This window comes from Myotis myotis, unplaced genomic scaffold, assembly GCF_014108235.1.
Source record: "Myotis myotis isolate mMyoMyo1 unplaced genomic scaffold, mMyoMyo1.p scaffold_m19_p_1, whole genome shotgun sequence".
In the NCBI taxonomy this organism is placed as follows: domain Eukaryota; kingdom Metazoa; phylum Chordata; class Mammalia; order Chiroptera; family Vespertilionidae; genus Myotis; species Myotis myotis.
The window spans coordinates 34,057,794-34,084,071 of NW_023416313.1; the positions used below are offsets into that span (position 1 = coordinate 34,057,794).

General features: G+C 36.1%; 1 protein-coding gene across 8 annotated transcripts in view; it reads left to right on the forward strand.

Moving 5' to 3' along the window:
* EXOC1 (exocyst complex component 1) overlaps window positions 1–25,779 on the forward strand; it is a 52,643-nt gene extending 26,864 nt beyond the window's left edge. For 3 of the 8 annotated variants that reach the window (XM_036334513.1, XM_036334531.1, XM_036334522.1), the window contains 10 exons: window positions 5,260–5,365; window positions 9,980–10,024; window positions 11,543–11,706; window positions 12,265–12,372; window positions 13,531–13,607; window positions 14,128–14,356; window positions 17,540–17,723; window positions 19,472–19,671; window positions 23,315–23,509; window positions 25,130–25,779. In XM_036334513.1, coding sequence (XP_036190406.1) covers window positions 5,260–5,365; window positions 9,980–10,024; window positions 11,543–11,706; window positions 12,265–12,372; window positions 13,531–13,607; window positions 14,128–14,356; window positions 17,540–17,723; window positions 19,472–19,671; window positions 23,315–23,509; window positions 25,130–25,282 — 1,461 coding nt within the window. In that variant the 3' untranslated portion in view covers window positions 25,283–25,779. Of the gene's footprint in view, window positions 1–5,259; window positions 5,366–6,286; window positions 6,311–9,979; window positions 10,025–11,542; window positions 11,707–12,264; window positions 12,373–13,530; window positions 13,608–14,127; window positions 14,357–17,539; window positions 17,724–19,471; window positions 19,672–19,784; window positions 20,211–23,314; window positions 23,510–25,129 lie in introns of those variants that run through there. The other 5 variants (XM_036334548.1, XM_036334557.1, XM_036334540.1 and 2 more) reach the window with 4 other exon arrangements.
* Window positions 25,780–26,278: the final 499 nt, after the last annotated feature.

A 26,278-nucleotide genomic window follows, 5' to 3' on the forward strand; every position in this document is an offset into this window, starting at 1 on the left:
TGGCGACGGAGGAAGCCAAGCTTCCCTCCCGCCTGCCCTGGCCAGCTCTGAGCTCCACTCCAGGCTACAAAGTTTCAATTATATAAGGTAAATAAATCCCAGAATAAAAAAAAAGAAAAAAAGGAGAGGCTGGGAGCTTCCATCGCCGGGGAGGCTTGGCCAGCCTGAAAACGGCCCTCAGCCCCTCACCCAGACTGGCCAGGCACCCCTAAAGTGGGTGTGGCCAGCCTGAAAACAGCAATTAGCCCTTCACCCAGGCTGGCCAAACCTCCATGGGGTGAGGGTCCCCACTGGGGAGGGGACTTGACCAGCCTGCAAACAGCCATCAGCCCCTCACCCAGGCTGGCCAAACCTCCATCGGGTGAGCGTTCCCCACTTGGGGGAGCTTGACCAGCCTGCAAACAGCCATCAGCACCTCACCCAGGCTGGCCAGGCACCCCAGCGGGACCCCCACCCTGATCCGGGACACCCTTCAGGGCAAACCAGCCAGCCCCCACCCATGCAACAGGCCTCTATCCTGTATAATAAAAGAGTAATATGCAAATTGACCCTAACAGCAGAACGACTGGGAATGACTGGTCACTATGACACTGACCACCTGGGGCCAGACACTCAATTCAGGAGCTGCCCCCTGGTGGTCAGTGCGCTCCCACACAGGGAGCTCTGCTCAGCCACAAACCAGGCTGATGGCTGCCAGTACAGTGGTGGTGGTGGGAGCCTCTCCCTCCTCCTCAGCAGCACTAAGGATGTCCGACTGCAGCTTAGGTCTGCTCCCCGCTGGCACGTGGACATCCCCCGAGGACTCCCGGGCTTCCAGAGGGGTGTTTGACTGCCAGCTTAGGCCCAATCCCCCCGGGGACCGGGCCTAAGCCAGCAGATGGACATCCCCCGAAAGGTCCCAGACTGCGAGGGGGCACAGGCTGGGCTGAGGGACCCCCCCCCCCCCCGAGTGCACAAATTTTTGTGCACTGGGCCTCTAGTTGATATATAAGCAGGCATGAGCAGTGGGAGTTACTGGGGGAAGCTTTCCCCTCAGTGCGAGTGCCCTAAGGAGCCTGCCAGTGCACTTGAGGAGCTGTAAGGAGGCTAGTGGGTGGAACACAGCAAACAGGGGACAGGACCTTAGAAGGGGCAGGTGGGAGAGATAAGGCAGGGTTGGGCAGGGCAAATTGGAAGGGACTATGCACCATTATAAGAAATTGGCTTTTACTGTGAGGGATTTTTGGGGAAGAGGGTGTTGGTGGCCTTTGAGCAGTGGAACAACATGATCTGACTTAGATTTAATAAATGGCCATTGTTGAAGGAGTCCATAGGTACAATACTTTGTTGGCATTTATGCTGTGACCTTTAGTATTGGAATTGACCTTGTCCTTAGGGAGGTAAAGAATTGTTATCGAATGCAAATATTTAAATGTCTATATTTCTATATTTCATATCAGAACAGTTCATTTAGAATTCTGCAGTACTCTGAGAAACATTTAGAATATTTTATGTGTAAGTTTTTACGAATTTGAAGTTTAAAAACAAAATATCCAAGTAACACATAAGCTATTTTAATAACTAGTAATAATTTAATTATGTGGACAATATGACATTCAGAGATGTTCATGAATTAGAAAGAGTGATATCTTTTGTCTCTGTAAAGTGAGAATATTGGAATTGTTAATGTAAAGGTTTTCCCCTCCACCCATGTACTTGTGAAGAAAAACTTTCTAACAAAGAATTTAGAAAGCAAATTAACCTTATTTTTTACTAGTTTTGCTAGCAAAATTTTTTTCCAGTTTTTGCCTAGTTGGCTTTCTTTCAGAATATTTCATAAGTAAAGATTATTCTCGCTCAGGTAATTAATGTTTCTGCATGAACCCATTTTATCCTTATATTTACTAAAATAATTATTGCATTTCTTATCCAGTATCATTGGTTCATGTTTCATAAGAAGGCAAGGGTTAGGTGGAAATTCATGAGAAGTGTGATGGTAAGAAAAAGACAGATTGTACATTCCTATGAACATATTGATATAACATATTTGGCAATAGGACATTATTGTATATGTCTTCCCAAATCTGGCTCCATCTTTTTCTAAACTGATCATAAGAAATTGGCCGAAGCCGGTTTGGCTCAGTGGATAGAGCGTCAGCCTGCGGACTGAAAGGTCCCAGGTTCGATTCCGGTCAAGGGCATGTACCTGGGTTGCGGGCACATCCCCAGTGGGAGGTGTGCAGGAGGCAGCTGATCGATGTTTCTCTCTCATCGATGTTTCTAGCTCTCTATCTCTCTCCCTTCCTCTCTGTAAAAAATCAATAAAATATATTAAAAAAAAAAAAAAGAAAAGAAATTGGACATAAACATTGGTAAAAATATTTTTAAATTAAAATTTAAAAATTCTTTTATAAAAGAACATATATATGTATATATCCTAAGGTGTTTACATGTATCTTATCTGGCTAGCCATTTTAGTTAATATTGTTATTGTTCCTCAGAATAGATCTTTTAAGTATTATGCAACTTTACTGTTCTGTTATATATTTGTTTTGTTTTGTTTTCATTCAACAGAATTCTGATTTGGCGCTATCTTAAGGAAAAATATTTACATTACTGGAATTCTTTGCCTTTTGAAGTTTTAGGAGGATTAATATTTTGAATAATTAAACATTATTATATCTCCTTAAGAGTTTTGTGCCAACAAGTGTTTTGTCCCCTAGTGAATATTCAAATAAGTAATCAATAAGCTTTTTGCCTAATTGTGTTCTCAGTGAGTATTATTGTCCTATCTTTATATGTAATGCAGTATTCATGAATGTAATTTAAAGTGAAGAAACAAGACTGTAGCCAACCTAGTGATGATTTTAGGATGTTTCTCTGCTCACAGTATATTTTAGATTGACAATATTAATAAGGTGTTTTGTATTTTTTAATGAAATTGACTAATTTCCCAAGAATGTTACTTGATCCTGTGGTTTGAACTTTTGACAGACTGTGAATTTTACCTCATAATCTCATTTGGTTGCTGAAGTGTTGTCAAAAGCAGGTATTTTATTTAAAAGGAAGAAGGAAGGAAACATAAAAACCAATGTTTCTTTACTAAGAAAAATAAATAACCCCGGCACTTGGTTTGGTGTACAGAGCTCACAATTTTTGATGGGAAGAGGAAAAGTCTGTTTCATATTCTTAAGGGATAAGAATCACTAGGTACTGCCTCAGCTCTACTTTGGCTGAATCTAAGAAAAGCCCTGACTTTTGATATATACAATTAGAGTCTGTGGAAAATAGGGTTGTCTTGGTCACATAATGAGCTCAACTGCCCAGATTTCTTCCTCCCAAGGCTACAACCTCTATCTGTGACTCTGGTTTTGCATGTAAGGCAATTAATAGAGATGGTCCATCCATGCTTGGGTAGAAAATGAGCTTTTCTCTCCTAATTTTACTTCCTGAGGTTGATAGTCTTGAAGATTACTCAGACACCTTCCTTTTGTTTAAAGAAAAAGTAAAACAAGGAGGACTCTACAGTCAGCACAAAAAAAAATTGAAAAGGTAGTCTGAGATAAGATTTAAATTCATGATAGTTTAATTTCAGTTAGGTGCTGTAAGGTGCTAAGAGAAGGAATACATACTCACAGTGAGATACATCTTTCAGAAGTTGGTAAGTGAATGAATTAACTGATAGTCACACTTGTCTGTGGCTTTGACTACCAGTGAGTTCTGTTGAGTACCTGGGAAAAAATGTATCCAGTCATTTGCATCCCATTGAAAAAGGGGGTGATTTGCAATAGTCTGCTGAAGTCACTGTTTTCTAGATTACAAATAGCTATTTGAAACCAATTAAATTGCTTGGATAGTAATGTGCACTTTAAACAATTTAAGCATCAGAATGTAGTCTCTCATATTGACTGATTTCAGTAGAAAATGAAGATTTTACTAATAATGCAAAGCTACCTTCCCATTTGTCAGTCGTTTACTGATTTGCAGTGATCAATATTTTTATCAGAATTTAAACTTGAAAAATGACACATTGAAAAAGCCCAATAGGAATTAATTTTGGGCTATATTTTCACTTATATTTACTTTTAAAGTTATGCAAAGATCAAGGGAGAGAATTGCCCGTTTAACTTTTCTTAAGAGAGTAATATGATCTATGAATTGAAAAAAACAACAATAGTATTTATATTATGTTTGATCCAAATACTATTTTATAAGGATCTATCTATAAAATATCTAAGAAAATCAGTAGTGAACTATGAATCGGTATACAAATATTTACATAATATATCTTTTGAAAGGTGCACCTGATATTCAAAGCTAGGTAAACCTGTTGTAAAACTGGATATATTCATTTGAATAATAAAGGAAGTTGAAACTTAATTCCACAATAAAGTTAAAAGAATATGTACAATTATTCTACTATGGTTTTATTTAAATTTAGTCAAACTTTGTGTATGGCATTTAACTTAGGAGTTGGAAAAATGCATGGCCTCCCACTGTTGAAATATCCTTCATGAGGGTATGTGATGATAGGCAAATATGAGGAAGAAATGAGTGTGTGTACTAAGTAATAGGTGTTTTCATTTGAGCTACATAAATCAAATTTGTCTATAAAAATAAATTATTTAATTATGAAAACTAATTAAATTCTTATTGAAAATAACCCCAGCTGATAGGGCACAATGAAACTGAATATACTCCTTCGTTGCCATTGACTCTGTCCGTTGGTATAATCATTTTTAAAGCAACATGGCAGCATGGAGGAAGAGTTATAAAGGTTCCCATACTGTTTGGCCCTGTAATTCCACCCTTAGGAAATTATTCCAAGGAAAGAACTCATTGGAGATGAAAAGCTTATTGTAACATTGTCTATCATAGCAAAATATTGAAACCACGTAAAGTGATGTGTGTTAGGGGATTGGTTTACTAAGTAGTAGCACATCAACCAACTATAATATTTTGCAGTCATTAAGGTGTGAGACTGGAGAAGCATGACTGTTCTGACTCAAGTATCCTATACAGTATGATTGCAACCATATTAAAATGTGAAAGTTAACATATAAAGGTGAAAATGTGATTATGTCCCACTTCATATTTTTATAAGTTGTTAATGTTCAATATTTTTTTAAAGACAGGAAATAGCCTACTTTTTTTTATCCTGTGAACTGCATCAAAGTTTTAGACCACAAAATTTAAAATAAGCATGAAGGATTTAGGGGGATTAAAAATGGAAATTATTTTATTTGTTTTATTAATAAGTGCATGTTACTTTTATTTCAGAATTACATGGATTATTTATCACGACTGTATGAGAGAGAAATTAAAGATTTCTTTGAAGTTGCAAAGATCAAGATGACTGGCACAACTAAAGAAAGCAAGAAGTTTGGTAAGCTTAGGCACTTCAGTTCATTGATTTCTATTCTATTAAAAATGGTTTTATTTTATTTAAATGGTCTAATTCTAAGATTTTTAAGCAAGGAGAAAGAAGATGCAGTAGAATTAATGAAAGAGTAAGTCTGATACATTTGGTTTTCCTTATAGGTATTTCATATAAGAAATATTTGTATCTGCAAATGGTTTTTTACTAATTAAAATTCTGCACTATGTGAGAATTCTGCAGTATGCTATAAAGTACATATTCATAGGAAAAGCAGTTGACCAGAAAATGAAGTACAGTCTAGTCTGGTAGAGAAAGTATTAGACTAAGAGACACATGTTGAGAGTTCCTAAAAGACTTAACAGTAGTGGGCAAATCACTGTTCTCTTTAAGTCATTGCTCTCCACAGGGAAATGAAAGTGATTCCTGGCTTCTTACTTCTCACTGGCTATTTTGCATCAAAAAGAAAGTTTGTAAGTGTTTTATCTCCTGCTAACAGGCTATAAATATGTCACCAAAATTTCTTCTGTGGTTATACCTTATTTTTCCAAGATGTATTTTTGAAGCCTGTTTTTGTTGTTGTTGTTGCTTCTAAATATGTTAAATGAAAAAAACAAAACAAAACAAAACATGATTTGAAAAGATAACCAGTGAAAGTATCAAGTTGTGAGGAATGTGATTTGCCAAGGCCACATTCTGCTGTTGCATGTACCCATCTCTGGGGTTCTTTTTGGATGGAGTTCTGTGCCTATGAAGTCAAAACCTAGCCTTAAGTGGCTACAATGTGTACTCCTCAGTGTGTCTGCATAGCTCCCTTTAGAAAAATGAGTTTAGCATTTGCTTGTTTAAAGGAGCCTATCCCCTAAGCAACTTCAGTAATCCGGAAACAGGACTGAAATTGATAGTTCATCTTTCCATTCTTTTCTTTAGGACAGAGAAGACTGTCTTTAATGGGTAATTACTTTGTAATTCACTGGATGGTTTGTTTGTTTGTTTTTAATACAACACTAATATATTGAATCTAGTAGTCCAGACTTTTGAAATGGTTTGAATCTGTGTACAAATATGTGACACTTCGGTAAAGAAACTGATGAGAATCTTGGGACAATAGGCTTTTGGAAACAGAAATGCTAACTCATCCTAAAGGTTAATTGTTATTAAACAGCAGTGTGTTTATATTCTTGTTAATGTTTCACTGTGAATATGTTATGCTTTTTTTTAAGTAAACACAATATTAATGTAGTTACATGTTTAATGTTTTCATTTAGTATATCTGTCACCACTTGTTAGTGAATCATTTTATTTTGAGAGTACTCTTCTGCAGTATATTAAATCTGAAGTTAAAAGGGAAATCTTTTTAAAATTAGCTCCTGAGGAGGCCATTAATCCCAGTATCACAACTGATTATCAAGCCTAAGATTCACACTAAGATAAATGACATAATAAAAATATAATTTAAATCAAGTACAATAATATATATTTTTAAAATCTTTACCCAACGATATGTTTTTATTGATTTGAGAGAGAGAGAGAGGTAGGGGGAGAGGGTGTAAGAGAGAAAGAGAGAAATATTCATGTGAGAAACAAACATCTATCAATTGCCTCCCACACATGCCCCAACTGGGGATGGAACCTGAAATATAGGTATGTGCCCTGACCAAGAGTTGGACCCGCAATCTTTTGGTGCACGGGACTAAGCTCCAGCCAACTGAGCCACCCAGCCAGGGCCAAGTACCATAGTATCTTAATGGTATCATTGTATTAACCCAGTGGTCGGCAGACTGCGGCTCGCAAAGCACATGCGGCTCTTTGGCCCCTTGAGTGTGGCCACGAAGTTTCAATTGCACTGTACGTGCGCGCCCGCACGTGGTATTTTGTGGAAGAGCCACACTCAAGGGGCCACAGTTTGCCGACCACTGCATTAACCTGAGACCTAAATTTTTTCATTTCTTACCCCTTGAAAAGTTCCTAAATTATCTTGTTGAAAATATTTTTTTTTAATATATTTTATTGATTTTTTACAGAGAGGAAGGGAGAGGGATAGAGAGTTAGAAACATCGATGGGAGAGAAACATCGATCAGCTGCCTCCTGCACACCTCCCACTGGGGATGTGCCCGCAACCCAGGTACACGCCCCTGACCGGAATCGAACCTGGGACCTCTCAGTCCGCAGGCCGACGCTCCATCCACTGAGCCAAACCGGTTTCGGCTGAAAATATTTTTATATTAACATAATACACATGTAGAAGGCACTTTTATAGTTTTAAAAGTTAAAATTACATCTCTTCAATTAATCTATTAAATAATAAGGAATGGGGAGTACTTTCTGGAGGTTGATGATACTATAAAGTTACATAATTTCAGTTATTTTGATACCAGTTATAACAAGAAAACACTAAACAAACAATTCAGATGATAAAAATAGTTTGGTCCATCCTGAAGAACTAACTTGTTATTCAGCATTTAAACATAAATTTCAAGTTAAATACAAATGACTTAAGTTCTAAGGTAGAATGTAACATTTTTTAAGGATATCTTTTCAATTATTCAAATTACATTTAAATGAATTTTAATAGTAATTATAATTAAGATAAAAACTTGAAATTTTAGAACAATGACTTAATGAGTCAAAATTGGTAATAATAAATAATATTTAAATGAGTTCTTTTTTATTTGCTCTGAAAATGCTGGGTCATAGATGCTAATAAGAATGAAAGGCAGATTGAATATACTTTATAAAAGTAAACTGTAGTCAGTATAGTCATAGAGATTCAGTGGAGTACTCTGTTTTTGAACCAGTCTGGACTCGGATCTTTAACATCTACTTAGTTCAAGTAATTCAAAATTAGGTTAAAATGCCAGTAAAGAATCTCTTCTTTGTTATAAGGTCTTTATGTAAGTCATTGCCCTTTTTGATTAATAGGTTTATTTTGACATCCTCAGAGGGATGGAATTTTCTCCCTAAGATGGATATTTTAGTATATTCTACAACTGTGCTTAATGAAATGGCAGGGAGATGAAATTTATTATTTTCTTTTTAAAATCACCAGTTTTTTCTTTCTACAGCTAAGATAACACACACACACATTATTTTAGTTCATTAACATATGTATTTATATGGTTACTGCCTCTCTCATATTTATTTTAATATTCCCAGATCTTTAAAATGGTATGCCAAAATCATTTTTTCGTTCTGTGTTTCTCCACTAAACTAAGAAATCTTGTTGATTTCAAAGGAAGTCTTGAATACAAGACTGGATTCACGAAGGCTAGAAATTCAATAAGTATTTATTGATTGCCTATTATATAATAAGCACTGCTGCGTTCTGAGAAAGCAGCATAAGCAAAGATCCTACCCCATGATGTTTATAGTCTAGAAGGGATTATTTAAAAGTTTACCTGAAGATTTTGCTTGTTTCTGATAAATAATATGGACTTGTTATGTGCCCCAAATTATAGTTAATAGACACTACTAGCAATTCTGTATTCTTTACTGGCTACTTAAAAATAAAGTATATGAAGTAGTAGGCCTTGATTTGGAACTGATGACTTAGTATAGTGACACCATAAGGCCACCAGGGGTATTGTTCAGGTTGGCTAGCTAGTAGCTCTAGCATGACCCTTGCTTACCACTTTAATGTCCAGCCTTACTGTTTCATACTCCTTTGAGCTTCAGGAAGCCAAGGCTGGGAAGACATACATGTCGCTGGTGTGACAAGTTAGTAGCTTATACTTGGGCTTTTGCCTTGAAGTTTGGCAGTGACAGTTGACATATTTTTTGTTTTTAAAATATTTCTAGATTATGTTCTTTAAGTTTCGGTTTCATTCTGTAATTTCTTTCTTTGCTTTTCATATCTACTTCTAATTTGAGTTTAGAATATTTCACAAGATGATCTCTGTAATTCATCTAATAAATATTATATATACAGAAGTTTTAGAATAAAACCAAATGATCCTTAAAAGTTTAAAATTCCTGTATTAAACCTATTCCATTAGCTTTACCCTTCCATCCTCACTTCTCCTGAGAAGTAGTATTTTTATATAAACCTTTCATTCTAGGTGTTCACAAAGCCAATTACTAAGTAGTGCAGCTTGATATTTTGAAATGGTTTTCAAACCCCAGTCATATCATTTTTTATCAGATGTAATATAAAATTATTTAGTACAATGGAGATTTCTTTCAGGAGCTTCAGGGAATCTGAAATTGTTGGTGCATTTAATGTCTAAATCTATAGCTTCATTTTAATAAATTTCCACTATATTAAATTATTTACTTAAACCATATTTTTTCTTCTGAAACCAAAATTTGCAAATATAGTCTTTAAATTTAAGTATATAAACTTAAAACAATCACTTAAAAGTATGGGGTGATTGACAAATATAGTTTTATCTGAATATTAGAGTAATAATAATACATGAAAAGACAAGTATTTTCTTTCCTATAATTTTTCCAACAGTAGCTGGCCAACTAAATATTCGTTGCACCTTTTGTTACTTGATGCTCATGGTTCTCTGCATGTGTCTTTTAAACTAAAGCTTAACTTCCTCTTGTGCATGGTTTGTGCAAATTGCAGTTTATTAACTTGTCTTTGTCTTTGATGCTTGCAACCTAATCCATCACAGCTACACTTCCTCGAAAAGAAAGTGCTGTCAAACAGGAAACAGAGAGTGAGTATGCTGAGTGTGTTAGTAGGTATTCTCAATGCATGTTTGTTTAATGTTTAGAAATTAGTTATTTGTCTTGAAAGAAGTTACACCTAAACTATTGATTGCTCTGAGTTATTGCTAGACATAGATGAAAGAAAACCAACATGATGGTAGTGATGTGGCTACATCAAAGGAATATCTAATATAGTTGAAAATAAATGGTGTGTAATCAGAAATTTATAAAAAGGTTTAACGATTATATTTCTGTTTTCAGGCTGTGGTTAGAAACTATAAAAATTCTTTTACATGTGGTCAGATTCTGCATAATTAAACCAAAATTTGTCTTTAATTGTCCTTACTGTATCTTTATTTGTCTCATCTGACCATTAGTAAATAATACAGGTTCACTGAGAGTTACTCAAGAAGAATTTTAAAATGTATTTATATTTAATTCTGAATGACAGTATCATGTTTTCTTATAAAAACGGAATCCTTTAATTCTTTGATGTATGTAAGATATCGTCCAGCCATATTGTTATAATTTTTCTTCATGGCAATGATGGATACCTATGTTTATACTTAAACCCAGATGTCCCATATTTATATCGTAATGGTGTATTATATTTTAGTTGTATTTTAAATACAACAGGTTTTTAGGATTTTTTTTTCCTCCTTATTTTTAAAGAACTGTAGTTAATCAGTTCATTTAATGTAAATGCAGAGTTTCTGGGTTCAGGAATGTATTAAGTTGAATTCTATATAATTGACCTTTTTGTAGGGCAAGAATGATCGAGTATTGTCAGTTCACGTGGTACAGCCTAGTATGTTGATTTAACTTGGAGGAGGGTAATATTGGGATATGGCAGTTTTCTTTTTTTTTTTTTTTTTTTTAATATATATATATATTTTATGTCAGAGAGGAAGGGGGAGGGGAGAGAGATAGAAAAATCAGTGATGAGAGAGAATCATTGATCGGCTGCCTCTTGCACGCCCCACATTGGGGATCCAGCCTGCAACCCAGGCATGTGCCCTATCCAGGAATAGAACTGTGACCTCCTGGTTCATAGGTCAGTGCTCAACCACTAAGCCATACTGGCTGGGCGGGATATGGCAGTTTTCTTCAGAAATATAACGGTCATGTTAAGCTAGTACACTGGGGCGGGGGGGAGGAGGGGGCAGTCAGTGACCATCATATTCATGTCTTTTGAATGGCAAAGAAATAAATCGTCATCTACTTTAGTCTAGAGATATCATCAGACAACTTTATGTTTATGATGGCACTGAGAAGGACATAGATTTAGGGATCTTTATGGTCTTTTACTCCTATAGATCTATGTCGTTTCACTACTCTTTACAATATGCTCAGGAATAGGTCACAAATGTTAATGAAAGAGAAGGACACTCCACAACCTGTCCATGTGGTAGTCTTGTATCCTGACATGAGCCCTCAAAAACCAAAACAGGGTCAGATAGCCCTGATTTATGCTATGGGTCTTTATTCATGAAGGTCACAACTTTCAAAGTTTTATTATTTCTTAGGTCTTCATGGAAGTTCTGGGAAATTAACTGGATCTACTTCTAGTCTAAATAAACTCAGTGTTCAGAGTTCAGGGAATCGCAGATCTCAGTCATCTTCCTTGTTGGATATGGGAAACATGTCTACTTCTGATCTCGATGTTGCGGATAGAACCAAATTTGATAAGGTAAAATAAAAATAGCAGATACTGCTTAACCACTAATACTGGTTTTCTAACTGTTACTGCTTTAAGTGTGTTCAAAGATTTGGTTAACCATGTCTTACTTTCCTGTTCTGATTCTGAAAAAAAAAAAAAAATACTAGTCAAATGGCCACTAAATGTGAACCATTCAATTAAATTACATTATAGCTTTATTAAATTTTGTTTATAAATCATAAAATGCTTGCATCTTAAATCTAAGTTCTTTGAGCAACTACAAGATAAAGAGGAAATAGCTTTTATGGAGCAGAACTGTTCTCTGCAGTGCATTAAATAAGCTTTAAAAGTTTGCCTCTGTATTCCTCTTTCCCGATTTCAAGTGAATAGTTATTGTGAGTTTCATTTTAGGTATGTTTTGGCTCTGCTATGCCTTGATATACTTCATTGTCCTGTCAGTCTTGGAACAGTTTGTTTTGGGGATTCTGTTGAGATTATGGATAAAGCATTTATGATCCCTGCAGAAAATTAAATATGTAATGTTATTTTAAGTATTTGGTGCAGATCTTTCATTTTAGTTTTCTTCAGATCTTTGAACAGGTACTCAGTGAACTGGAGCCCCTGTGTCTAGCAGAACAGGACTTCATAAGTAAATTTTTCAAACTACAGCAACATCAAAGTATGCCTGGAACTGTGGTACGGCTTATGTTTATTTATTGGCTAGTATACTAGTATATGATCTGTAATATAATTAGCTTAATTAATATGTTGTCACAGTTTCAATATTAGAACAGAAAAGGAAGGGATTTATGATATCAGGACTTTTAAAATAATTTTTGTCATACTACAAGACAATAAAAACAGTGATAATTCATGCATGTAATTTAATACTCCAGACTGTCTTAAGCCTAAACATTATCTAAGTTATTGAGGGAATAAAATATCTGAGTTTACTTTTCAAAAAACATTTTGAAAAGCGATTTTAGCAGTCATCAAGAAAAATTTTAAAAAATTTTTGGTGTTTGAGTATATATACCATGGGGGGGGGGGGGCGGGGGGAGAAGGGGGAAAGGAAAGGTGAGGCTTCAAATCTGATTTTTTTCTATGACTTTGTTATTAACTAGCTATAAGACCTTAAACCAATTATTTAATCCCCAATTTCCTCATCTCTCATCTGTTCAATGGATATTATAATGCCTGTTCAGCATGCCTCTCGGGTGGCAAAAATTTAAGAAAATTAAATGAGATAGTTGCTAGAATATTTTGAGGAACTTAAAAGCACAATGCAAATAAAGTAATTTTAAAATTAAGGTCATCTTAAAAAAAGAGCCAACATATTAAAAGCAGTCATAAATGAATGAGAAATTATCTCAAATGGTGGGAATTTGTTGTTGCAGGTGGTAGTAGTAAATTTGCTTACTTCTTAACTTCTATAAGAATTTTTGATAGCTGTTTTAAATGCCAAAGTTCTATTAGAATGATTTATGAGATTAATTTTTAGTTCTCTATTGCAAGTTGTTTCTGGATGTTTTCTGTTTTTCGTTGAGCTGCCCACTCATTCCAACCTCCCCCCTCCATCTCCTGTATCTCTGTCTTCCCACTTTCCACTCATGTGCACATAAACACAACTTTTGCCTATAATTCTCAGATAAAATGTAAGAACAAAGCACTTCATGATCATTCTTAAGTAGCATACTAAATTATATAGTTCTGTCAGTGATGCTATCTTTAAAAATCATTATTTTTCATAATGTATTCTCTCCTAGGAATTTTAAGACTGAGCAGGCTTTTGCTATCTAAACTAGTCAAATTGTTGGTCTTTTATTATATAAAGTACCTGAATAATTTTTGCAGACTGAAGCAGATGACCTCGATGGAGGAACGTCATCAAGGCAACATAATTCTGGCACACCATTGCCCGTTTCATCTGAGTATGTATTGGTTACTATCTATTGTTATTTTGGAAAAAAATAAACTTTAAATTTAACATAGAGGAGTGCTGCTCAATGAGGCATCCAGATGACTCAGTAACCTGACAGCACTCAGCACTGACAGGTGTGTCCAGTGTCTTATTAAACATCTTACTGAATTAAAACCTGTCCTATTGTATGACTCTATGGCTCTTTGCTCTAGTACAAAAAATGCAATCAATTTTGATGTTTGCTGGTAGGAAGTAGCATTTGAATTGCCATGTATTTCTTGGAAATCACAGAGCACATTTCAGGATCCCAGCTTTACAAATGACAGTTATAAAATGAGTGATAAAATTTAACTTTAAAAAATATTTTTATATTGGAAACTGCTGAAGAATACTTAGTTCATTATATTTGGACATTTTTAATGAAAATACAATATTTTAGTCATTTTGTATATGCCCAGTGGGTTAAAGTGAAAGATGAATACACCTGAAGCTTATAACAACTTGCTACATTTTGTATGTTTTTTGAACAGGAAAGATATGATCCGCCAAATGATGACTAAAATATTTCGCTGCATTGAGCCAGAACTGAATAACCTAATTGCATTAGGCGACAAAATTGATAGCTTTAACTCCCTTTACATGCTAGTGAAAATGAGTCATCATGTGTGGACTGCACAAAATGTGGACCCTGCTTCTTTTCTGAGCACTACATTGGGAAATGTTTTGGTGACTGTCAAAAGGAACTTTGACAAATGCATTGTAAGTTCTTTTTTAATAACTTAGAATTGTAATCATTGCAAAAAAAAATAGGTAAATGTGCCCTAGCCGGTTTGGCTCGGTGGATAGAGCGTCGGCCTGCGGATTCAAAGGTCCCAGGTTCGATTCCGGTCAAGGGCATGTACCTTGGTTGCGGGCACATCCCCAGTGGGGGGTGTGCAGGAGGCGGCTGATCGATGTTTCTCTCTCATCGATGTTTCTAACTCTCTATCTCTCCCTTCCTCTCTGTAAAAAATCAATAAAATATATTTTAAAAAAAAAATAGGTAAATGTATTTAACAGATTTCCAGCTCTCCATTTGGGGATTTGCTGTTCAAAACCCCCAATGCCTTGAAGCAGGGTATTAGCTGCAATGTATATGAACAGAGGTAGTTGGATGGTACTATGCCAGTTAGCTTCTCTTCTACACTGAATCTTGGCAAGTAGGTGGCATGGAAACTGTAGCTGCTTAAGAGATCCGCTAGTTAACTGAAATCTCAGTGAACTGATTAGTGACCAAAGGTTAATGAAACAATTGAAACTATTGTTTGGATTAATGTTTTTCTTCTAACATATTCTAATGAGAAAATTAATAATTGGATCATTTTAATTGTTTAAATTATTTACTTTGTTCATTTTATATTTAACTAGGGGCCCAGTGCACAGATTCGTGCACCTTGAAAGGAACTGGGCTGCAAGACTGTGGTGGGCACAGGGGCAGGTCTCGGCCCATCCTCCACACCCCCACCCGGACCCTCCTGCCGCCGCCCCCGGTCTCCTGTCTGCCAGCAGCCCCTCTCCCGCCACTCCCATGTGCTGACGGCGCCGGCCCCACTTGCACCCGCTGAAGGCGTGGAGCGATTGGGGCCAGCACCAGCAGCGGTTGTGAGCGGCAGCTGATGCCCCGATTGTCCCTCAGGAGCAGGGGGAGGTGGAGAAGCCCTCAGGGGTGATCGGGGCTGGCAGCCATTGCTCATACCCACTGACTGCGTCAAGCGGCTGGGCGCCGGAAGCAGGTGCGAGTGGCGGCTCTGGCACCGGATGCAGGTGTGAGGAGGGCCATCACCGGCAGCGGGTGCAAGTGGCAGCTGCCAGCCCCAATCACCCCTCAGGAGCTGGGGGAGATGGAGAAGCCCTGAGGGGTGATTGGGGCTGGCAGCAAGTGGCAGCTCCTGCGCTGGCAGCAGGTGCGAGCGCCAGGTGGGACTGCGGTGCGCTGGAGCAAAGAATTTTTAGTAACCACCAGAGGCTCGCCCCGATGACAGCGACCGGCGCCCTGCCTTGGTCTGGCGCCTCCACTCACATGCTCCACCATCCCACTGCAGCCAACACCCACCATGTTCCCCACACACCCCCGGTGGTCAGCACATGTCATAGCGACTGGTTCCGTTGTTCCGCTGTTTGGTCTATTTGCATATTAAGGTTTTATATAGATAGATAGCTTTAATAAATAATCATATCACTATTTTAAAAATTGTTCTTATAATAACTTCCAAAAATCATCATTTTCCTCCTAATAGGAAAGGAAAAATCATTAATAGCTTCATTTTTTTCCTTCTTTGGTAAGCTTGTAGGTATGAATTGGACTGAGTCAGATTCTAAAGAAAGTTTTTTTATTAAATTACTTGGTATGTAAAAGTGGGTATGTATCATGAATATCTCTCCTGTCTGTTACAAAGCCAGAGAAGACAGCTGTCATTTAAAACATTGTCTATTAATGTTCAAGTGTATTCAGGCTATAATTATATTATGTGCATTTAAATGCCACATAGAACAAAAATCTTCATAAAGCTTAACAACAATAGACCAACATTCACAAATTAGTGCTTACTATGTCCTCTCTCCCACATAAGGTAGATGCTCTGAGAGGTTATGTTACTTTCCCCAAATCAACAGTTAAAAAGTGATGGAGTTGGTATTTATATCTCACAGTCTGGTTTCAGTACCTAGAATCTTACACTGGACTCTACTACATCCATTTTTATTCTTCACAGTTATCAATACTAATGAAGTAGAGTAGTAGTAAAGGTAATATGAAACGGTTGACCGTAATCACAGTATTTTCTTATACTAATGCCTATACCCTAAATAATTACTTTTCTAATCCACATGTCATATGGTTTTCTAGTTATACCCCCAACATCTCAACACAATGGAATTTCATATAGAAGTTGAAAATGGTCGAGCAGTATTTGGCAATGTATTCTTACTGTGAATAGATTTAGATCCTCTGAGAAGTACACAGAACCATAATTGAATTCCATGGATCTTTATGAACCCAGATGTCTAGATTCTGTCTATATGTAACATCCCTTTGCACTTTGTCACCATCCATACATAAGCATTTTCCTGAACTAATTTAAAATACATAGCAAGTACATACATGCAAAACTAACTTTGTAATCTAAATCCATAGTAGAAATGCCTGTTCTCCCTCTCTATTTTCACACCCCAAAAATACAGAACTTGTCTATCCAAACAGAAATTTTAAGTTAATGAGAATTGGAAATGGCTGTGGTCCTCGAACTTGGCCACTTGGGCACCAACTAGAAGAAACCTGGAGAGATTCTGTATGTGCTCTGGTATCAGCTGTGCCCCAGAATGGGCAATTGCCTATACCTATCTTTCATAAATGATAAAAATGTTTATTGGTTGTTTTTACTTTGAACAAAGAACTTAAGGTTCGTAGGCCTTGATTACATCTTGTTTTAAATAACCTAGATTTTTTTTCCCTTGACTTTATTTTCTTTTGTTAATCCTCACCCGGGGATATTTTTCCCATTGATTTTTAGAGAAAGTGGAAGGGAGAGAGGGAGGGGAACAGAGAGAGAGACACATTGATTGGTTGCCTCCCACCTGCACCCTGACCAGGGACAGGGATCTAACGCGCAACCCAGGTATGTGCCCTTTACTGGGAATCTAACCCACAACCCTTCAGTGTGTGGGTCGATGCTCTAACTACTGAACATACCCAAGGGCGACTTTATTTTCCTGAATATATCTACTTTTTAACCTATAGCAATAGTTTCTTATCCCTATTTACTAATCTTTAATTGGTAAGCATCCAAATTGTTCTAGGTACTAAATTATATCCTTCCTCCATGATGTGTACATTTGATTATACACTACCTTGTTTTAAGTTGCTTAGCTATTTATTTCTCTCCCTTGCTTTCTTCCTAACTTTAGAGTAACCAAATAAGGCAAATGGAAGAAGTAAAGATCTCAAAGAAGAGTAAAGTAGGAATTCTTCCATTTGTTGCTGAATTTGAAGAATTTGCTGGGCTTGCAGAATCAATCTTCAAAAATGCTGAGCGCCGTGGAGATCTAGATAAAGCGTATACGAAACTTATCAGAGGAGTGTTTGTTAACGGTAAGCTTGTGTTAATGTTCTAAAGAATTTTTGGTTGGGTTTTATTATTTCTGGTAACTCGTAATGTTCATTGTTTTTCATATTCTAAATTAAAAATTTCTGAACTTTGAAAAACAAACAGCACATAAAACTTACTCATATTCATCAGGAAGCACTTAGATTTTAGAATTCATATGGGCTTATTACTATGCAAAACTGAATTCACATTTTAAACACAAAAAATGACCTCCCGGATTACATATGCATTTTAGCAAGTCTTCTGAAGATGATAGGCAATGATGTCTGTGTGACCTAAAGCAATCAATTCACTTCTGTAGACCTCAGCTCTCATATCTGTCACATGAGGTAGGTTAATGCTGAACTTCTATAATTCACTGTCTTCCTCTGTCAGATCCCACAATTAAATTACAGAGAAACAGCGTGACGTGTCATTTAATTTGAAGTAAATGATCTAAGTGCATGTATTCAGGAATTGACAAGAGGTAGGATCATTTCACCGATTGTATGTAACATATTTTCAGCAGAAAAGTAGGCCAAGAGGATAGATAAATTACATGATTCAATGTTTGTATGGTTGATATTTTTCTTTTACAGTTCAAAGTAGCTTTGCTTTGTCTGATTTTGAAGTAGCATATGCTCGTAGCACAAATGCCAAAATCAGAAGACAGATTTTAAAAATCAGATAATATGTAATCTCATCATGCAGAGATACCACTTAATTTTTATCCTTCATATAAACTTTTCCATGTCTCTTTTCCTCTTATAAGTGTGCATATATTATATGTGTATGTTCTCTAATATAAAAAATTGTATCATACCTTATTCACTGTTTTGGAGCCTAGATTATAATCCAAGTCTTTCCTTGTTAGTTAATATAGATAATCATACTCATTTATGATGAATACATAGTATTTCATGTATTTATCACCAGATCACCTATTAATAGGCATTTAGTTTCTTTCCATTTTCTTGCATATATTTTTGTGTGTTTGTCCAATAATTTCCTTAGGGTAAATTACTAGAAATGGAATTGCAGGGTCAAAAGATTTGTATATATCGCAAAGCTTTTGCTAAATTGCCATTTAGAGAGATCATACCAGTTTAGTGCTATGAGCAGTTGGTGAAAGTTTCTGTCACATCTGTACCAATGATAAAGATTACTAGGTATTACCAGTTCTTTTATTCTTTATCAAATTAACAGGCTATACATTTATTTTGCTTATGATATTTTTTACAGTGTAAGAGCTTTCAAATTTTATGTCTAACTTACCACTTTTCCCATTATGACTTCAAGTTTTGGGGAATTCTTAGGAAGGTCATACCATCACAAAATTATTTTTTCATTAGCTTTATTTCTCCTTAATTCTTATGATTATATTCACTTTTTTATTTTTACATTTGAAGTACTAGGGCAATTTAGAATTTATTTGTCTGAAAGATGTAAAATAGTAGCCCAAATGGGTTAGGTTGTCCTAACACATTCTGAATAACTCATCATTTCCCCACAGATTTGAAAAGCCACCTTTATTGCATAATAATATAATGGGACTGTTTTAGAATGATACTTTTATTAGGTTTAGGTGGATGTGACGATCCTTCAGTGCAATATATTTTATTCAGTCTAGAAATGTGTTTACTTCTTAAACTTACAAATGAAAAACATCACATAAATATTTTTATAGCTAAATATGGTCATACTCATATCAGGATATTTTGGTTTTTTTGTTTTTTTTCCTGTTTTTATTTAGTGGAGAAAGTAGCTAATGAAAGCCAGAAGACCCCCAGAGATGTAGTTATGATGGAAAACTTTCACCATATTTTTGCAACACTTTCTCGTTTGAAAATCTCATGTCTAGAAGCTGAGAAAAAAGAAGCCAAACAAAAATACACAGATCACCTGCAGTCTTATGTCATTTACTCTTTAGGGCAGCCTCTTGAAAAATTAAATGTAAGTATATTTTCACTTAGTATCTTTTTCCTGGTTTTGAATACATATACATATGTTTACATATGAAAAATACAACAGACACTTTTCCTAAATTTGCTTATGTATGAATGCAGGAGGATAAGGAAAAAAGAGAGACTCAGTTACTGAAGCTGCCAGAACACTGCTAGATGCTCTGTATACATCATTTCTTTTAATTCTTGTAAACAATGACGTGGGGTAAGATAGTATTATCTGTATTTTACAAATGAAGACACTAAAAGTAAATAAACTTGCCTGAAGTTTTAACTAACCTTTATCCCTAGTTCAGGTGAAGATTTCAAAATTTTATCAAGATAAAAGAAAGACCAAAAAATTGTTTTGTGCATTGCCTTTTCCTTTCCCTTCTTTTCCTGACTTGAATCATTCCCTACAGCAAGTTCAGTCATTAAAATTAAGAAATGATGTTTTTAGGAAACTTTGCTACATAGTACAGAAAGTCCTTGAATAAGGTAATTTCATTCAATGTTGTTTCTAAGGTTGATGAGATGCCAGTAACTTAAGTCTTATTTGTAGTAATTAGCCTATAGTAAAATTAGTTTTTCATTATGCATCGTTTCACTTAGTCATAAATACTATCTATGACGTTAAGATTACTGTATAAGCTGAAATGGACCTCCAACTAACTTTGTCCATAATGGGATTAGTCATCTTTTATAAGTTTTTAACTTTAAATTAGAGGCAAAATAAAAAATATGCATCTGTTGTCAACAATTCAAAGAAATATTCAAGAGAACTTTAACCAAATGCAGAATCAATACTTTATGAAACTTAAGGACAGATATTAGCGGTTCTCAACCTGTGGGTTGCAACCCCTTTGGGGGTCGAACGACCCTTTCACAGGGGTCGCCTAAATACATCCTGCATATCAGATATTTACATTACGATTCATAACAGTAGCCAAATTACAGTTATGAAGTAGCAACGAAAATAATTTTATGGTTGAGGGTCACCACAACATGAGGAACTGTATTAAAGGGTCGTGGCAATAGGAAGGTTGAGAACAACTGCTTTAGGGGAAAAGGTCTGTCTCAGACCTAAAGCTATGTGATACTTAACTATAATATTAGAAGCATTCCCTTTGAAATCAAATTAAAGCAGAAATATTGCTAGAGCCTTTATTAATTTAACATTGTTATGGAAGCTCCAGCCAATGCAATAATACCTAAAGCATAAATAAAAGATAAAGAGTCAAGATTATAATTACCTGTATATAATATGCTAAAATGATTGGTCTCTGGTAAAGTGGTAGGATTCAAAATAAATATATCAAAAAAAACAATTTATTTCCTTATGTCATAATAACCAGTTAAATGTTATGTAGAAATAAATTTTAAAAAGCCTCAGGAATAGACTTGTCAAAAAATTATTATCAAAAATTAACTTAAGAATAAGCAAATAATAATTGATAAGAAAATTTTAGAGGAAAGTATTGAAAGGGGATTTGGTTTATCAGTATTAAATCATAGTGTATAATGCTCAAATAAAGGCATGCCAATCAATAAAATGACATATTAAAAAAAATAATAATAACCCTGGCCGGGTGGTTCAGTTGTCCCCATACACAAAAAGGTTTTGGCTTCAATCCCATCAGGGCATGTATAGGAGGCAACCGATCCATATTTCTCTTACATCTATCATGTTTCTCTCTCTCTTTCTCTCTCTTAAAAATCAATACTAATAAACATATCCTTGGGTGAGGATTAAAAAAACAAAAGTACATATATACTTAAAAGACCACCTAAAAAGAATATTTGTAACAATACAACAGTGAGTATATTTAATATACAAGATCTTTTTAAAATAAGGAAAGCATTAAGACTCCCATATATAAATAAGCAACAATTCTGAAATCGTACTAAACATACGAAAGCAAGTCAACTTCATTTGTAGCCAAAATATTATGAAATAAAGTAACAAACTTCTTTCACTCATCAAAATGACAACTATTTTTTTAAGTTGTGATAATGCCCATAGTAATATGGTAAGATTGCTATATGGTGAGTCTCATATACTGTTGACAAATATAAACTGATTGAACTTTTCTTGGAAGTTATTTGTATATATGAAGAATCTTCAGAATACTTTTACAAGTATACTCCTCAACTGAGGAATTATAGTCCTAGAAATTTATGCTGGAAAGTAATCAGTAATGTGAGTAAATACTGATGTACAAAAGATATTTATGACAACTGTATTTATAATAGATGGTTTTAAATCTGAGTAGATTTTGCCAACACTGAAAAAAGTGAAAAATATTAAATATCCAATACTGGAGGAATGAATAAATAAACTGTAGTTCAGTCATTGGATGGAATACAATGCAGACATTAAAATTTATACTTCGGGGGGAAGAATCATAAAATATTAAATGGAAAATATAACATACAAAGTTATAATCTCACTAGAGGCCCAGTGCACGGATTTGTGCACTGGTGGGGTCCCTAAGCTTGGCCTGCGCCCTCTCGCAATCCGGGACCCCTCTGGGGATGTCGGACTGCCGGTTTCGGTGCAATCCCTGCAGGCCAGGCCAAGGGACCCCACTGGTGCATCCATGCACCAGGCCTCTAGTATGCATATAAGATCTTTGGTTAATCTCTTTCCATCTCCCTCCTCCCCCCTCCCCTCTGAGATTCATTAATCTGTTCCATTTTTCCATGCCTGTTTGTTGAAGCGTCTGCTACCTGGTGGTCAGTGCGTGTCATAGCTACCAGTCAAACGGTTGTTCAGTCCCTTAGGCTGTTATATATATAGACTAGAGACCCACTGCACAGATTCGTGCACCGGTGGGGTCCCTCGGGGGATGTTGGACTGCGCAAAGCTGCAGACGGCCGGGAAGGAGCCCAAGCCCAGGCCAGGCGCCGAGCTGGTCTCGCTCAATCCAGCCCCGCTGCGCCTGCCGCCACCTCCACTCAGTAGCACTGCCACGGAGGCGGGAGAGGCTCACGCTGCCACAGCTGTGCTCGCCAGCCGCGAGCCCGGAGTCTGGCGCCTGTCGGTCAGCTGAGTGGCACTCCCACTGTGGGAGCGCACTGACCACCAGGGGGTAGGTCCTGCATTGAGTGTCTGCCCCCTGGTGGTCAGTGCACGTCATAGCTACCGGTCAACCAGTTATTCCGTTGTTTGGTCGCTTAGGCTTTTTTTAAAAAAATATATTTCTTTATTGATTTCAGAGAGGAGGGGAGAAGGAGGGAAAGATAGAAACATCAATGATGAGAGAGAATCATTGATTGGCTGCCTCCCGCACACCCCCCACTGGGGATCAAGCCTGCAACCCAGGCATGTGCCCTTGGCCAGAATCGAACCTGGGACCCTTCAATCTTCAGGCTGACGCTCTATCCACTGAGCCAAACCGGCCAGGGCTGCTTAGGCTTTTATATATATAGATTTATATACCCCACACATAAGCCTAGATAGGAATCTAGAATGTTAACAGTGGTTATCTCTGAGTGGTAGTGTAATAGGTGATTGTTTTTTATCATTTATATTTTTACACATTGCCTGGTTTTTACATAGTGAATACATATTATAATCAGTTTGGTTTTTTTTATATTTAAGTTAAAATAAAAGCAGCTTTTAGCCATTATTTCTTTTCATTTCCTTAAAGCATTTCTTTGAAGGCGTTGAAGCTCGTGTAGCACAAGGTATAAGAGAGGAAGAAGTAAGCTATCAACTTGCATTTAACAAACAAGAACTTCGTAAAGTTATTAAAGAGTATCCTGGAAAGGAAGTGAAAAAAGGTCTAGATAACCTCTACAAGAAGGTCGATAAACATTTATGTGAAGAGGAGAATTTACTTCAGGTACGCTTAGTTCTTTTATCCACCCTAGATTGCACATCCTTACATATATTGCTTTTCTCCAAAATATTCATCTAGAAATGCTATAGATTTTTTAATTTTAGTGCAGGAGGAAAGTTCCATAAAGTATAGACCAAATTAATGAATTCTGAGGAAGGAGGGAATTATATAAGTTTATATGGCTTTCCCTATATATTTTATATTTATGTTTTATTGTTTGAGGCATTAAGTTGTTTCTCTTTGGGGATGGGTTTTTTGTGGGTTTGGGGGATTTTTCATATTTGAGAGGAGTAAGTAAATGGAATATAGTGTAGTACGGTGGAATGATTCTGAGCTTGGGTTGGAGTTAGAAATGGGTTCATAATCTGGGTCCAGAGTAAGCTAACCTGACTTTGGGCAAGTTAGTTATCTTCTCTGGGCCTCAGTTTTCTTATTTGATAAGTGGAAATAATACCTCCCTTATATGGTAGATGTTACTATTATTATTACTGCCATTTTATAGACGAGAAAATCAAAGCTTGAAAAGGTGGCATAATATGACCAAGATCCCAAAGCCCATGGAAGGGAGCACCAGATTGAAACTCCAAATCAAACCATTAATTTCTTAAACCATATTGAAAGGCCCAGAGATGAGACTAGTTTTGATTTCAACATCATCAAAGGCTTCATGTAGGGTATTACATTTGTGTTAGCCTCTGAAAGTCAGTAATTTAACAGATAAAGTGGGAGGAGTGGTACTTCAGGTGACAGAAATGCTGTGAGCTAAAAGATGAAAAGCAAAAAGTGTAATTCTGTTTAGTAAATAGTCTTAAATTGACAGGAATTTGGGATTTATATGATTTAGGGTTTATGAGGAAAATTCCTGGAAGTATACATTTCCTCAACTGTCAGACAGGGATGATGATCATACCAGTAGACCTTCCCCCACCAGGTTGTCATGAGACTTAAATAGGCTAATATATACATAAAGTACTTTGTACTGTACTGATACAGAGTAAGCATCAATAAATGTAACCTAGTGTTAACTAATATGTCAATGTGTGTAATTGTCTATAGATTATAAATTCTTTGGATTGCAGGTAATCCTGTCTCATCTTGGTGTGTCCACTATGGCATCAAGCAGTGTTTTATATAATCAGCTTTAGATAAAGGAATTTTAAAATTTTCCTTGAAATGAAATTGAAGTATTAACTATTGCATTTCATTTTGTCACTAGTCTTAGTTCCATACATAATTGTGCATCTCCATATCTGTGTTGGATATTGTAGTTAGATATAATAATAGCTAAAATGTAATGTGTGCTTACTGTGTCAAACACTGTTGTAAGCACTTTACTCCATTCACTCAGTATTTAATCCTCATAAGAAACTTAGGAGAAAGGTATTATTATTATTATTATTATTATTATTATTATTATTATTATCCCAGTTTGCAGATGAAGAACTTAGGGCACAGAGTGATGGTGTAACACATGTATCTTGTAAGTAGAAGAAGCTAGGATGCATGTTTTTTCACTATTACACTCTGCTTAATTTTCAGACTATGTCTTGACATTATTTCTGCACACTTACTTGTGTGTTCTTTCCACTCATAGTATGACTTTTATTTTTGTTTTTATAATAGGTGGTCTGGCACTCCATGCAGGATGAATTTATACGCCAGTACAAGCACTTTGAAGGTTTGATAGCTCGCTGTTATCCTGGATCTGGTGTTACAATGGAATTCACTATTCAGGACATTCTAGATTATTGCTCCAGCATTGCACAGTCTCACTAAACTTTATGAAAGAAGAGAAGATAAATGAAGAAACCACTCTGAGTATACTAGACACTATCGAAAATATCAGCAACTGTTTTGAGAACCCAGACTTGAAATTTTATGTATTTAAATGTCAAATAAATGGATAACACCATACTACACATATTCAAGAGCAAAAAGTATCAACTTATATAACAGTTTTATTTAATGAATAGGATGTGTGCTAACTTAAAGCATTTATCTTATAAAATGCCTTTAGCATTTTTTGTATGACAGAACAATTTTCCTTTATTGCCTAGCTTCTTGTATTTGTGAGTGGTTATTCTATGAGTAATGCATTGGGAGTTTTCAGCTTCCACTAAAATCATGTAACTACTAAACATTGTACAGAACTTTTTCCCTCTTTCTATAGGTATATGATAAGGGATCTTGTAGTGATCAATTATAAACACAGATTTTGAAAATTATGTGAACATGTGGTAATGACTCTGAAATAAATTTTCAAAAAAGTTGAAGTTTGGTATTATTAGATCTGTTACATGCTTAAAAGATCATTACTCAAAAAAGTTCTTACATGTTCATCTATATATATATAAAAGGCTAAGTGACTGAACATACGTCCATCCAACTGGCCAGTACATATGATTTGCACTGGCAATTTTTTTTTAAATTTCTTTATTGATTAAGGTATTACATATGTGTCCTTATCCCCCCATTACCACTCCCATTACCCCCACCCATGCCCTCCCCCCCCTGTTGTCTGTGTCTGTTTGTTAGGCTTATATGCATGCATACAAGTCCTTTGGTTGATCTCTCCCCCTTACCTTCACCCTCCCCTACCTTCCCTCTGAGGTTTGACTGTCTGATCAATGTTTCTCTGTCTCTGGATCTGTTTTTGTTCCGTTTATGTTGTTCATTATATTCCATAAATGAGTGAGCTCATGTGATATTTATCTTTCTCTGACTGGCTTATTTCACTTAGCACAGTGCTCTCCAGTTCCATCCATGCTGTTG